We start from the raw sequence: 15,715 nt of genomic DNA on the forward strand, positions 1-15,715 counted from the left end.
CTCTATACTACTTGCTGTTCTCTAAATGTTTTTGAATGGGTATACTTTGTGAAAAAAGGTAACAGGATTTATTCTGCTGTCTAAATCCATCTTGTTGAATTTGGTTGGAAAACAGAAAAGAAAGAGAGGTTCTAATCTGTTGTCATGGTTTCCTTCTCAGCGACAAAATGTTTCCTGCTCTGGGATTTGGAGCCCAACTCCCACCCGACTGGAAGGTATGTGTGTGTTTTTAATGTGTTGGCATTGTTATTGGTATTGTGTATGTGTGTGTGTGTGTGTGTGTGTGTGTGTGTGTGTGTGTGTGTGTGTGTGTGTGTGTGTGTGTGTGTGTGTGTGTGTGTGTGTGTGTGTGTGTGTGTGTGTGTGTTTGTGTGTGCTCATGCACATGCTTGCTGTAGCCAGATATAAACAGTATGTGGTACATGTATGTATGTTTGTGTGAGAGAGATAAGAGGATGTTGCCATTTGCAAAGTTACAGTTAATGGGAGCAAATATTATACAACGTACATGCATTTTACAAACACACACACACACACACACACACACATATACAACTGTAAGCATTATACATGCATATTCACATGATTACGCAACTGTCAAACCATCTGTGTTGCCATGGCACTGAGCTGATGAAAAGGACAAAAGAGAAAAAGCAGTACACAGAGAGAGAAATGGCGGGAGGGAGAGTGTGAGTTACAGACAGTATTTCTCAACTATATTTTACACTGTATTGAAGAATGAATATTAACTTTATTGACTGTGTTTCTTTTCTGCTCAGGTGTCGCACGAATTTGCCATCAACTTTGACCCCACCAACCCCTTTTGTTCAGGTGATTAATTGTGCAGCAGTCGCCTCGATGACCCTGCTTGAACTGTTCACATTTGTACATGAATGCTTCAATTTATGTTTTTATCCGTGAAGGCTTACTCTGAGGAAAATATTTGTTCTAAGGATCCGGTGAAGGTGAATCAATAAGGCTGGTTTATTTACACATAATCACGCTCAAGGTTAAAAACAACGTACGACTCAAAATCTGCCCCGAGACAGAGGCGGACCTAGCTTGTAAAGTATAGAATTACATAAATACGTATCACAAGAGCGCCTTACATTCTTTGTCCAAATAGGTAAACACTATCTAAAGGGCCCCCTCTGGAGTGTGCTGTGAGAGGGGATATACAAAAAGACACATTTCAATATAGCGTGATGTGAGTGCACTTTGTGAATACAGTATCTGCCTTGTGTTAATTGACCAGTAAAGCTACTTAACCTATGGTAAAAGAGTTACACCAACTAATACAAAATACATCAAAATGTATACGGAATGATTACCAAGGTTATCTTGGTCTTTGTAGAAACTTGAGTTGGGGCGGAACATATTGCTGATGTGAGCCAGTAAAGCCTATTGCAGCATTATGTGATATTAATACAGAGAAACTAGACTTTATCCCTTGACTTATTTTCTGTTTACAACTCTATTCCATTTATAATAGCATCAGCTGAGGGCACTGTCGCCTATCTATACTTAATGGTTGATGTCTTCTTTGTGGCCTGGACCCGCATTTTGTGCCAGCAAGCTGCAGTCAGTCACAGATAGGGGTTGCTAAGCTCTTTATTTCCCTATGAAGATATTATTTATCTACAAATGTACTGTCAGGCTCATATTTAAATATAACTAGCAAACTTTGCAATAGCAAAAAAGTGACCACAACTGCTTGAGAAATAAAAAATTAATAAAAGTTACATTCAGAAACAGTTGAATATAGTCCCATTGCCCTGAAAACATTCAAATATAACAGTTATGCTCAAATGCACTTGTGACTTTGTGGAAATAAATAGATTACTACATGGAAGTTGATAAAAAAAATCACTGCAGTAATATAAGCATTCTTCAGAGTAACTAAAAGGCAGGACACACATAAAAAAGCTCATGAAAAAGAGCCATCTCCAGATCATGTGACAGCAGCTGCTGCTTACTTGAGTAAATAACCCGCTCACACTTCACCTACACAGTGCATAATATGACACCAAACAGTTGCAACTGACAATGTTGACCAGTGACTGATCCGAATAAGTGCATTCAAGTTTATTTACCAATTGTGTAAAGGTCCAGGCCTCGCAGCTGACCCGGTTTTGAGTCCGACCCGATTAGTTCTCTGCATGTCTTCCCCTCTTTGTCCCATTTCATCTCTGTCTCTCCAAATCTGTCTAATAAGAGAACAAATTCCAAAAAATAATCTTAAAAAAAAAAAAAAGTGAAGGGATCCCAACCAGTCAGTCACTGAGTGATGTTCATGATCTGGCAGAATGAACATCTTTACAAATATCCATTGATATCACCCTCTCTGAGCATACTGTATATCCAGAGCTGTTAGCATGGCAAAAGACCCTTTGTCTTCTGTAGACTTGAGTGCTGGGTCAAAATGTCTCTCCTCATTAAAGGTCACATATTACGGTCTCTGCACACATCCTGCGTCTACCTCTGGAGCGCGTCGCCTTACCTTACTGCTGCGTCTCTCGGACTTTTCTCGGACACACATGGAACGTCTCAGCAGCTAGGTTGATTACACGGTCAGTGACAAAAAGTCAGACGCGAGGTAGACGCGCAGTAGAGGTAGGATGTGTGTGGAGGCCGTTATGCTAAATGCACTTTTTAAATGTGTTCTAACATATCCATGGGTCCACGGTGTGCCTAGAGACTGCCAAAATATTAAAAAAAATAACAATCTCTCCTTTTCTCACTCTCCCCCTTTCTGAAACCCCCACCTCTCCCCCCCAATATACTCGAGTCAGAATTCTTGCGGTTTATGACGTCATAAACTGCACAGCCACATCCCCATATTTTCTTTATATGTCCATGCTTCCCCCCACATTAGTAACCAGAAACGTCCACCGTATGATAACCCCACCCCCCCCATTTCTTATTGGTCCACGGCCCCGAAAATGTTCCGAGCGACAGCCATGTTGCTTTCCCCGCTAAGCGACAAGATGCCCATAGTACAGCCTGAATGTTACATACACCAACACAGAATGCTTTTGCTCATACTCCACTCATTTATCTTAACCACAGCAGTCTATTAATGCCTCGTTTTTAATAACACAACGGATAGGAAGTTACTTGTGCTTTTTTTTTTTAAACGGTGAAACTAAAATAATTGTTTTTATTGGTATTTTTGACTGCCTGGTGTATAGCTATTAGCTTTGGGACAAGCAACCAGCTTTTGCTCATAACACGCTGTTTATATTCCCCACAGCAGTCTGACAAAGCCTCGTTTTTAGCAAGACAAAGCATAGGAAGGTAATAGAGTCGAAGTCTAGCTTTGAAGCTAATTCTTTCACTGATTTTCGTGATATTTTTAGCCGTTAGCTTCCGAGCTAGCTTCGGGAAAAGCATTGATATTTTGCCCATAACAAGCTCTTTATATTCTCCACAGCAGTCTGAAAATGCCTCGTTTTTAGCCAGACAAAGCATAGGAAGGCAATAGAGTTTAAGTTTAACTTTGAAGCTCATTTTTTTCACTGATTTTCGTGATAATTTTAGCCGTTAGCTTCCGTGCGAACTAATTCAGTACAGGCACTGTGGACAGGCTACTACTACAGGCTATGGACCTGTCGCTTCCAGAGAGGGGCGGGGGCAGCTCAAAGATTGTATATTTACGAGGGGAGCTGCAGCTTGGTTTAAAAAATAGGCCATCGTGAGATTAGCTGAACATCAGGGTATAGAGGCATACTACAATAAATTATCTGAACGGTTTTTTCAGCAAACAACTAAAGAAAAACGTATTAGGGGACCTCTAAGACCATATAATATTGACAGAAAAGTGTATAATATGTGAGCTTTAATACACATTTTCTCACCATCGTATCTTTAAGTTTGAACACATTTGTAAATCATCAGTATATTGCACCTTGTTTTACTGATCCCTAAAGTAAAGACGTATCTTAACATGATACATTCAGATCTATCAGCAAATAGCAACCAACTGCTGAGAGCACAACTGTGAGACCCTGAATAATATTACTTAACACATATTTCAGCCTGAGAGAGGCAGAATGTTATGCTAAATAAGAACATTATATACACTTCTGTGTGCTTCTTCAGAAATAGATGTACAGCTTGTCGTTCTTTAAACATCTGCCTTTACAAAGGCCCTGTCCTTTTAAGATGAGAAGGTGAGTTACCTCTTTAAATCAACTGCTTTATAAAACATTTTTATACAGTGCAATATTCACTACTTTCAATGCAGTATGAGTAATTTGGGCATGAGGCTAGTTTTCAGCACAGACCATTTCCTGACCATCCTTAAATTGAGGGTGCGTTGGAATTGAAATGATTTTGCCCTGTCTTTCTGTGTGTGTAGGTGTGGAGGGCATTGCCAAGGCCTACTCTGCCTGTCTCCCTCACATTCGTTTCTACGGCCCGACAAACTTTTCTCCAATCATCAACCATGTAGCACGTTTTGCTGCCCAGGCACTTCAACAAGAGAGAGCAGCGGTAGGTGACAATAACTTCTATCTTTGGTTAAACATGTTTATTGGACACAAGAAAGATAGCACAGTAATACAGTGTGTAAAGCATTTTGCAAATTTGCAGATTGTATTCCATTTTTCAACTGAGATCTTCTTTCTCTTTATTCATTTCTCATTTGTCAAACTTCTTCTGGTTTCGAGGTAGAATATGTCACTGGAGTAGTTGTGCCTTACCAGACACAGCCGATGACCCCTAACCTTAACCACTGCAAATCCACCTTGCCTAACCACAGCCACATAATGTCATTTAAGAATAATTGGAGGACATGGCACAGAATCCGAACTTTATCAGGATTCATTGAGAAACTGACCTAATTCCACAGGAAGCCTCTGGGAAGCGTGGTGATCTGCTTATTGATTTGGCATGTGGGCGGCAAAAGGGCAAAGGTCAAGTAGAGTTTATGCTAATAGGAATTCATTCTTTGATTTGGTTCTTTATTTGACCTGGGCTTTAGATAGAGAGAGAGAGAAAGAGAGAGAATCTGGGTCCTGTGCAGAAGATGTGTGTGGAGGAACTGCGATAGAGACAAATCAGAGTTCGTCATAATGTACACCGGTCCAAAGAACACTTCTTCCCAAAATTCAATGATAATTAAGCATGCACATTTTATTTACTCAGAAAATTAAAACAATTTAAATTAGTCTCTTAGATTTGCTGGCTCAGATGCTGCTGCACCAACAGATGGCTGCAAAGAAAAATTGCACTTGCCAAAACAGACCTGTAGAATAAAGGCACCTTGACGCACACATTGAGGTATCTAAAGCTTCATCACAAAGTAGTCTCCTCTGACCTTTTTCCTACAGACAGCAGCCTCCATGTTACATTTCCAGTCCAGTCTGTTGTGTGTAATGAGCTTTTTACACAGCAGTTCAGGCTGGATCTTGCTAAAGGCACTGGAAAAAGATCAAAGAACATTATCCGTACAAGAGCTGCCTGCTTTGTTTAGCTGGGAGTGGGTTCATTGAAGCGGGTAGGTTATGTATACGTCTTTAACTTAAAGTCTCGGAGCGATAGGCAAATTGCAGTCAATCACATTTTTTGGGGGTCATTCATAAAGTCGAAATTTGAAGTTACTGTAGATTAGACTAAACTGAAATCAGCCATGGCTTTATGCTGCAGTCAGCTGTACAAAGGGTCAAGTTGTTTGGTGGCCCAGTGTCTCTCTCTAGTACCCGGCCTGTACCATCCTCCACCATCTGCATTCCTTGAGTTGGAGCAGGCACCATCACTGCCATACATTTCAACTCTTTTAGTTTTGTTTGACACGTTTCCTAGATTTAAAAGAATCGTTTTGGTTTGTTCTGTTTTACTGTTTTTAGCCACAGCTGTGGGGATGGGGATGTCAGGCAGCATCAAAGGTACAGGAAAAAACACCTTCATTAATGGTAGGGGCTTTTGCACTCAGTTTTGATTTGAGTATCATTAACAAATACATAGTGCTACACATTTGCTGTGGGAGTGCAATTTGGCTATGATAAGTGAGGGGAAAAAAGTATGGTTTCCCCAAATCATTTTCATATAAATGTATGTATGTCTTTGCTTCTGTTTCTTATCAGGTTTGTTCTGCCTTTGCTCCTCAGAGACTATTGCTCTTTTACTCTGCAGACAGCGATTTGACAGCTCACTTACTGTATGCTCCTCACAAGATTCTTTACCTTTCTCAGTACAGTCAAACAGCTCTTTAGGTTTACTCACCCTCCACTAGTATCCTCTCTTTAGTCTGCTTATAAAACACCTACTTCTTCTTACCCTCACCCTGTCTGGTGCCAGGTTTAAATAAGTTGTAGGAGATTTCAATTATCTATACTCCCACTCCACTGAACCATTCCCCTTGAGCTTTCTGTTCCTGCCCTCTATATTATGACTGGTTATATATACTAGGAGCTAATGTACATGTAATGTATACATTGTCCTCTGAGCCACTGTCTACCTCTCAGTCTCTGTAATCCTTTTAGCTTTAGTGCAAATACCCATGGACAAAGGTGTGATTGTATTGGTCCTCATTATCACAACAAGGCAAATTCCACTGAGAAAACATAAACACCTAGCACTAAAGTATGTAGTCACCAGGAGTAGAAGAGCAGTCAGTAGTGAATGCCTGTCAGGTCAGTTCAGATTCATTATTAATGTAGACTCTTAGCAGCTTGACAGCCAACCGGACAAACAGGTGTGTGTGTGTGTGTGTGTGTGTGTGTGTGTGTGTGTGTGTGTGTGTGTGTGTGTGTGTGTGTGTGCACGATCAGGGATGAGAGTGACAGACTGGAGTGACAACTTGTTCACATCACACCTCTTTTCAGCTGGCCAGGCATTTCACACATTAACAGTAAAGGGAAGGATAGAGAGTTATAAGATAATTGGAATGAGTTATAATAAGATCATTTGAACTCCAATGTACAAATGCACATTGTTTTTATTCTTAGTATTTCTTACTGAGGAATTGTTATTATCAGGTTTTACGGCCCCCACACACATCCTACCTCTACTGCGCGTCTACCTCGCGTCTGCGTCTGACTTTTTGTCACTGACCGTGTAATCAACCTAGAGCGGGCACACATCCAACCTCAGACGCACTGCTGATGCACGTCGGAGGCACGTCTGCAGCTCGCCTATTTTTTTCTGAGAGCCGCGCGTCTCTCTCGGGTCTCTCTGCTTTAACTGATAGAGAAATACTCTGCTGAGAGTCATATTGACTTCATACCGGCAGCTTTCGCTGTAGTTTCACCATTTCACCATTACCTGTCCACCACACTTTTTCTTAGAGACTGTTCAAATCCCAAACATATACTGTATGTAGTCATTGCTCGCTCTATATCTGTTACTGGGGAGTTGAGAAGTATTCAACTCCCAGCACACCCCCCCCCCCCTCCCTCACTCTCTTATATATATCAAGTGGCCCATCTCCTGCCTAATTCTCAAGAGCATGTAGTAGCTAGGTACCATTTTGCTCCCACAGTGTTTTTTCTCCTTAATTACAACCCTGTCACCCTGTGGAGACCAAATACATGAGCAAAATACACAAAGGGTTGTTCTGGTCTGTGTGTTGTGTGCCAGAATCCTTTTGTTTCTGTGAGGGAATGATTGTATGTAGACCCTTTATTTTTCTATATTACAGTGAGTTCAAACAGGGGAGGAACATAGGAAGGGAGTAACAGACAATGAGATGTGACAGCCGCGCAGCCGAAGTGTGTGTGTGTGTGTGTGTGTGTGTGTGTGTGTGTGTGTGTGTGTGTGTGTGTGTGTGTGTGTGTGTGTGTGTGTGTGTGTGCGGTCGGGTAGCTAGGTGGGTGGGTGGGTGGGTAGATTGTAGGCTGCACAAATTGGCTGCTGCTCTGCCTTAATCCCTGTTCCTTTGGATAATGAGAGGACCTGTGACTGCAGACTGTGTACGAACACACTCCTGCTAATGTGACACACAGGCTGCAGGGCCAGTGCAGTTTTGGCGGGCCCCAGTGTGTGAGCGAACCTGTCTGTCTGTGTAATAATGATTCTCTAATGAGCGCTGCTGTTAGCACATTAAAGAGACAGGCTTCAGAGCCCTCCCTGTGTGTGTGTGTGTGTGTGTGTGTGTGTGTGTGTGTGTGTGTGTGTGTGTGTGTGTGTGTGTGTGTGTGTGTGTGTGTGTGTGTGTGTGTGTGTGTGTGTGTGTGTGTGTGTGTGTGTGTGTGTGTGTGTGTGTGTGTGTGTGTGTGTGTATCGTAGTGTTATTTTGTTCCAAGTAAAGTCAGTATGTTTCTACACGTTGTCGGTTCTTATCAAAGGGTAACCGTTTTGTGTTCTTGTGCGCAGAACTGATCCATGTTCTGTGTGTGCGTGTGTGTGTGTGTGTGTGTGTGTGTGTGTGTCTCTCTCTTTTTATATCAGGCCACAACCATGAAGCAAGTTCAACAACGCTTGGCTTTTTGAGAGCAGAGCCTTTTCTGACAATTCTTGCTAACCATTAGTTATACATGGACAATTCCTTACCCAAAGTGTCTGTTACTATAATAAGGCATAGTATGAGTTCAGGCCGAGCACAGCAAAAGGGCTTGTATTTGACTCATGGGCATCAACCATTTGTACCATGCTTCACTATTATTGGCTCCAATCATATCCATGCAGGTGTATAGTGCAGACAATATAATCCAACATAATACACATCTCTATATTATATATTGTACATGAAAAGGTGTGTGAGAGAAAGATACAACAATGTGTAACTTGTGTTTGATAAAGGTTATAAAGGACATTGATGCAATCTCTCCTGGAGTCTTCTCTGTACGACTCCAAAACAGACACACATTGTATCCATGTTGTGTGCGTGTGTGTTTTGACATCATTGATGTTTGTGCAGTTAGATGGTGAAGAAAACTAGTTGCATAAGCATTAAATTCTCCCCTTTCTCGCTATGAATGCTCTTTGCAACAGAATGTCAGCACTCTTTTGCTCTCTTTCTCTGAACCTCCTGAATGTGTAGGTCCTATTTTGAAATAACAAAATACAGTAGAGAATTGCATTTGAGAATAGTGTTGACCTTTCTGTTCTAAACTCTGCTCAGCCAGGATTGGTGCAGGGTCCCCAGACTTTTAACACTGTCTGACATTTTCTTTACATACTTTCCCCCCCCCCCCCATTTCATCTTTGTCTTGGTCTTTTTCCTAGCCGTAGTCCTGTAGCCCTTCAAATGACTTAAATGGAGATTTGGGATTGAGCAGTGACATCACATGAAAATAGGATTTCACGTCTACTTTTCCTTCTTTCTCCCTCTATCTCTTCCCCTCTGCAGCAGTACTTCACTTTGCTAATTATAACGGATGGTGTGATCAGCGATATGGACGAAACGCGTCATGCCATAGTACAGGCGTCTAAGCTGCCCATGTCCATCATCATCATCGGCGTGGGCAATGCCGACTTTGTTGCCATGGAGTTCTTAGACGGAGACGCCAGCGTTCTGAGGACCAACACGGGAGAGGAGGCTGTGCGGGACATCGTGCAGTTTGTTCCTTTCAGGGATTTCCGTAACGTGAGTCCATAGAACCTGCATGTACTCCAACAAAATATACAAAGAGCTAGAGAGGATCTTAAAGGTGGATTAAAACGATTCTGGAGAACATGTGTGTTGTCCAAATCACTTTTGGCAAAATCAGTGATCATCTCCTCACGATCCGCCCTGTGTGTGTGCGTACAATCTGGTGTTAGTACACAGCCTAGGCTCTGTAAACTGCTATGTAAACAAAGGGGGCCCACCGTAGCGTGGACATGCCCGTTTACAGAGCCCTGGCTGTATAGTAACACTATTTTTTTTTACAGTGCACACGCAGTACGGACAGGCAGGAAATCGTGAGATGTTCACTGATTTTGGCAAAGAGTGTTTTTGACAACAAGCATACTCCAGAATCACTGACTCCATTTTCAAAGGGGTTGAGGTTTACTGTAGAGCACAACTAAGAATTTGGAATGGTGTCAGATCAGTTGTTCAGTCTTTACTTTCTAAATGCTTTATTTATATTTTATATCACTGTGCTACATATGTAGGGAAAACATAAATGCACAATAGTATACAATACTACACATATACAGACACAGAGAAAGCCCAATCTGAGGTATCCTTGTTCTCTTACATGGTTATTGCTCTCCTCAAATTTTACATAAGCTTCACAGTAGCTGATTCATTCATTCATTGTTTAGTTTTTTTGCAGATTAATAGTCAATTTGCACTCACTGCATCACTTCAAAAGTTGTTTTAATCGCATGGCAGCACTTTGAAACTATTCTTCCTTTGAAGGGCATAGAGAAAATTGGGTTTAAAAAGTATTCTTTCTTCTATTGTTTCAAAATGCAAATACATGGTATCACCTTTTTTCCAAAGCTGGCCCACTTCAAACCAGTGAGAAGAGAAAATCTGTTATTGCAGGTCTATGTTTAAAAACTGTGTTTAAAGCTGCGGAGTTGAACAGGGTTGAACTATTCACAATAAAATGCACAATTCTCTCCATAAAAGAGAGTTTCTATTCAGGCGTCCACAACGTTGTTTTGTATGTTGCAGAGATGCCCCTTGAGCCAATGTTTAAACTTGCTCAAGGATTTGACTCCAACTTCTGTGGTACAAGCTCTACCTAATGACATGATGTCATTCTGCCTGAATGTCTTACCAAATGGCAGCCTGATGGAACTCAGATTGTAGCTGCTCTTTCTCTCTCTTATACACACACACACACACACACACACACACACACACACACACACACACACACACACACACACACACACACACACAGTATACCAGATGAGGAGAGCAGCCTGCTTATCTCACACTCGACAGAGACACTGTGATTGTGTGTGTTGTGTGCTGTGTTGATGAGCATACAAACAGTACATTTAAAAAGTTTTAATGTGAACACAGGCTAATTAGTGGGTTCACATTTGTAGGCTGTGCGCGGCAGACAATTTTGGTCAATTTTTGTACATATTGTCTGTGTGTGGGTAGGTGGTGGGCGAGCTGACTTCCTTTGTGGTGAAAAGAACAGACAGTGTTTGTTGGCTTGGTTCCAGTTTGTCGGTGGGAGGTTGAGAGACAGCAACAGACATAATAGAGAGGAAGACGGAGAAAATAATAATGATAATGAGAAATGTCACTCAAAGCAGGACCAAAAGACACCACAATCCCCTGTGTTCTAACCTTTTGTAGCTTTCATTTTGTTTCCGTGTTCCGTTCTTTTTTTTAATGGGCTCTTGCTATCTTTCTTTGTCAGGCACCCAAGGAGACCCTCGCAAAGTCGGTCCTGGCCGAACTGCCTCAGCAGGTCACTCAGTATTTTAAACAGCGGAATGTACCGCCAGCCAAGCCCGCACCAGAGTGAGACACGCCACGAAGACAAGAGTCCCGCGTGCTGTACAATAGCTAATAACAAAAGAGCAAACAAATGCAGAGTCAAAGTGTGTATATCAGCTGTGAACAAAGTCAAGTTGTGGACGAAAAAAAAGATCTGAAATTAAGACATCCCTGCCATTATTTTTGCAAAGTCTTTACTGGTTAGAGAATGTTTGGTCAATGTCCAGTGTGAATCCATCAGAAGTGATATTCTGTGTTTCTTCAAGCTTTTCAGCACACAGAGCTATGATAATAATGTGTCAAGGACCTGCAATGTCTACAGTGATGGCAGGTGTCTCCAAAAGATGCATATGAATATGCAGATAACACACTGGCCTATATTTTGGGTAAAATGAAAACTTGTCTTGACTTATCAGGATGCTTTTTGCATGTGTGTGTCTTGTGCTTGATACCATGTGATTCGTGCAAGTCCTTGGCGTTCCTTAGTCCCTCCTAAGCTGAAATATATCAGTGGTTGAGTCCTCTCCCGTTGTTGTGTGGCTCCCCAGGTAGAGGATCAGATCAAGGCCCTTTGTGCTCTTGTGTGGCGAGCTCATAGACTGATCCTGAACAGAGTACATTTCCTCCCCCCCTGCTCCACTGTCAGGGGGGGACAGAGGTTTTTAAATTTGAAGTTTAGAACACCAGTCAGGCAACTCACTATGTATATTTGATTCAAAAGGACAGAAAAAGGGGGGCGCCCTTAGCTCAGTTGGTAGGACGTCCCCCCCATGGGCCTCGGCCAGCAGCGGTTTGATTCCAGCCTGCGGTCGTTCTCTGCATGTCACTCCCCTCTCTGCCCCATTTCAACTGTCTCTACACTATCAATAAAGCATAAAAATGCCAAAAAAAAAAATCTTTTAAAAGGGACAGAAAAAGGAGGGACAGACCTTAGTGGCAGCTGTAGCACTAACACAGGATAGAAGTGAGATACTGTGGAAAGTCATTAGGTTGTTAATATGGGGTCATTGTGCTAGCTGTTGCAAAATCTTTTGATTTATAATGACTTTGGTTCATTCCGCATGTTGCCAATATCTACTCACTGTTTACAAACTGATGCCAATGGTCAAAAACGCATGATTTTTTTCCTCTCAAATGATCTATTTATTAGATTTTGTAAATATTTGAACGAGATTCTGTTGAAAGGGAAGTATTAGAAGAGTGACATGGTGCAGACAGAGCCAGAAAAGTCTTAAAGATCTCCTATTATACTACTTTTCTGGTCTTAATTTCTCATTAATGACACCTATAGAGCAACCTGAATCACAGCACAAAAAACTATGTAGATTTTTGGGAAACTCTTCCACTCACCTAGGCGATTTCAGCATTATCTGTCAACACCCGGCTTCGTCGTTCTCCGCCCTCTCGCCCCCCTCCTGTCAACCCCACTCCGTTGTGATTGGTTACCTTCCGGAAGACTTTCAGCGGCGCACGGGCAGATTTGAGCAGGCAGGTGGGGGCATGCCTGAGCACGTTGCAGCATTACCATACATGGAAAATCCAGATTGATCTACGTAGATAAATCCCGGAAATTTTAACAAGTGAATCGCGACCGGCGTTCCTGGTGTTTAGCGCTCTGCACAGCCACCCCAGACGGTCAGCAGGGAATACGTCTAAATGCATGTAAGTCATTATTTGACAGTTTAGTATGGTTAAACGTGACTATAAATCATTATAACAACGTTTATAGGTCATAAAAGTTGAAAAAGCATAATAGGTGCTCTTTAAGGCTCATGTTTGATGCAGAAAAAGGTCTCTGATATGCATATATATCGAATGTATATTTATATGACACCGTTCATGTTCTGATAAGCCAATGTTTCTGAAATGTTTTTAATGTACTTTTTATGCAGTGCTGAATTGTGTACTACTATTATGTGTATAACTGTGCATCTTTGTACTAAATGTGTTGCTATTGATTTTATAAAGTTGTGTCTATGTCCACACTCAGGTTAATAAACTGAAGAAAATGTCAGATGTCCTCTGTTTATGTCAGGGGTGTCCAAACTACGGCCCGCGACCCGCTTTGTATTGGCCCGTGGCCGATTTTAAAAATATAATGTAATATGGCCCTTTGAAAAAAAGATATAGGGGAGAACGGGGGAATCTGAGGCATCGGGTAATGTGAGCCACCCCCTGTATCTAGGCAACGGAAAAAAAATTTGGTCATGTGAGATATATGTTTTCAAGCCCCTCTCATTTCCCCATGGCCCTGAAAGAGAGGACCTCATGGTGCTGTGGTAAGCATGTTTTTTTCACCAAAATAGGTATTTTGCATGTAAAAGTAAATGTTCTTGCTGTCAACTTAATCAACTGTTGTGCCAAAGCAAATGTATTCACGTAGAAAAACTTCTATCATACGTGTTGATGAACTACCAACATATAAAAACCATATTATGATATTAGCTAAAGATTAGCCTGAAAGGCTAAGAGAGGTAGTTTTTTCTCAAATTGTGGTGGTGGGGGAAAGTGAGCCAAATGCTGTGGGGGAAAGTGAGCCACTGTCTCACTTTCCCCCACCATGAGGCACAAGTTAAGTTTAGTCTTAAACATATTTTAATGTAATATTACATAACATATGTTTTATTTTAATGTCATACACATTGTAGAAAAGCCATCATGCCAAGGAAATAAACCAGGAAGACGACCTGGGACAACCACACGGAAAGATCACTTCTCATCTTTCCCTGTAACCTTCAGGGCTGGAATGTAGAGTAGGCCTAGTTGTAGAGTATGACAGGCTGATGTTATAATCCAGTTGGGTCTTCTCCTGTGTTCTGAGTCCCATGCTGTTCTCGCTGGTTCTGGTTTTCCTATGCTTTGACCCCCAGACACAAGCTGGCTCTAAGGGTCCTGTGTTCTGACCCCCAGACTGTGTTCTAATCAAACTGGTTCTATCTTTCATTTGAATCTTATTAAAACCTTTTGAATTATAATATGTGGTATTTGATTTTGTTCAGAGTTACTTTCAAGTGTTTAGAAAATTTGCTTTGCTTAATTGACCAAACCCCATCATTATTTTACTAGTCTGACATTAGTTCTGGGATGTGTGGCTAGCTTTCAGGATTATAACTGTTACAATATGTGTTATTATGGTAGTTTCAGAGTGGAAAAAGTGAGTGGATCAGTTTACCCCCAGCTGGTTCACTTTACCCCCTTGATTTTTGTGGTCTGTCTCAGTTTACCCCACAGCTGGGGTAAAGTGAGCCACATGACAACTTTTTTTTAAACAATCATATTTTCACTGCCCTTTGTCTTGAAAAAATTCTGCTAATGCCCATTTCTAGGAAACATCCTGAATTAATGGGAAATGTGTACATTTGAGTGATAAATCATTTTAGCTCGCTTAGAGGGGAGCAAATGTAAAAAGTGGCTCAGATTACCCCGTTCTCCCCTATATATATATATTTTTTTTTTCATTTCTTAATTAACCCACTAGTGCTGGGGTGTCAAAACAGATTGATTGGCCTGTGGCACATTTAAAAAATATAATGTAATATGGCCCTTTTAATTTTTTAATAATTTAAATGCACTCATTATATTACAGAGAAATGTGTCCCATAAAAGAAAAAGAGCAACAAGCCCATCCCAGAGGACCCTGCATACTATTTTATTTTAAATTAATATTATTATGGAAAATCTGTGTCCTTCTCCATTAGCTTCTCATTCATCTGACACAGTGTCTCCATTTTTTCATACAAAATTCTTCATTCAATTCAATTCAGATTTAGCTTCTTAATTTCCCTCTCAAAGTGCACCAGATTCATGCATTTCACTTTAAAAACTTTAAAAAATCTATATATCGACCACATAGAGAGCAGCGATATACACTCACCGGCCACTTTATTAGGTATACCTTTTCAATGGCTTATACAACTTAATAGCTAATCAGCCAATCACATGGCAGCAACTCAATACATTTAGGCATGTAGACATGGTCAAGACAATAGGCTCGTTCGACCTAACTTTCAGCTCGTCTGGAAAGTAGACGAGAGTAGCCGAGTGCAGTCGGGGGAGTGACGAAAATGCCTGACTGAAGCCGGACAGCTCCGAGTCGGAAGTAGCGTCCTTGTTGCGGATGCAGTTCGTTTTCTAGTTTTATTTTGAAGGCCTATTAGAAACATATTCGCAGGAGAGTCACACATGCTACAACCGATTAGAAGCAGAACACAACACAAAGACGAGTAAACACTTTAAAAGCGAGGGGCATTTTCAAAACAAGAAACGAGATATAAGCTAATATCCCCATTCCCCACACATCTTTATCTTTCTTGTTACTTTACTAGAACACCTACTTTTAAGTGATAAAGAATAATTTACAAGAATAATTTACAAATC

At 41.2% G+C, this 15,715-nt stretch overlaps 1 protein-coding gene across 1 annotated transcript in view; it reads left to right on the plus strand.

The window, feature by feature from the left end:
* Window positions 1–11,366, plus strand: part of cpne2 (copine II) — a gene marked incomplete at both ends in the record, with an annotated part of 32,513 nt that extends 21,147 nt beyond the window's left edge. The window contains 5 exons of the mRNA XM_080028238.1: window positions 161–215; window positions 780–831; window positions 4,361–4,494; window positions 9,293–9,529; window positions 11,259–11,366. Of these exons, the coding sequence (XP_079884364.1) occupies window positions 161–215; window positions 780–831; window positions 4,361–4,494; window positions 9,293–9,529; window positions 11,259–11,366 (586 nt within the window). The remainder of the gene's footprint in view (window positions 1–160; window positions 216–779; window positions 832–4,360; window positions 4,495–9,292; window positions 9,530–11,258) is intronic.
* Between the last annotated feature and the right edge of the window lie 4,349 nt (window positions 11,367–15,715).

This window comes from Ammodytes marinus (genome assembly GCF_949987685.1).
Source record: "Ammodytes marinus genome assembly, chromosome: 5".
Classification (NCBI taxonomy): Eukaryota; Metazoa; Chordata; class Actinopteri; order Uranoscopiformes; family Ammodytidae; genus Ammodytes; species Ammodytes marinus.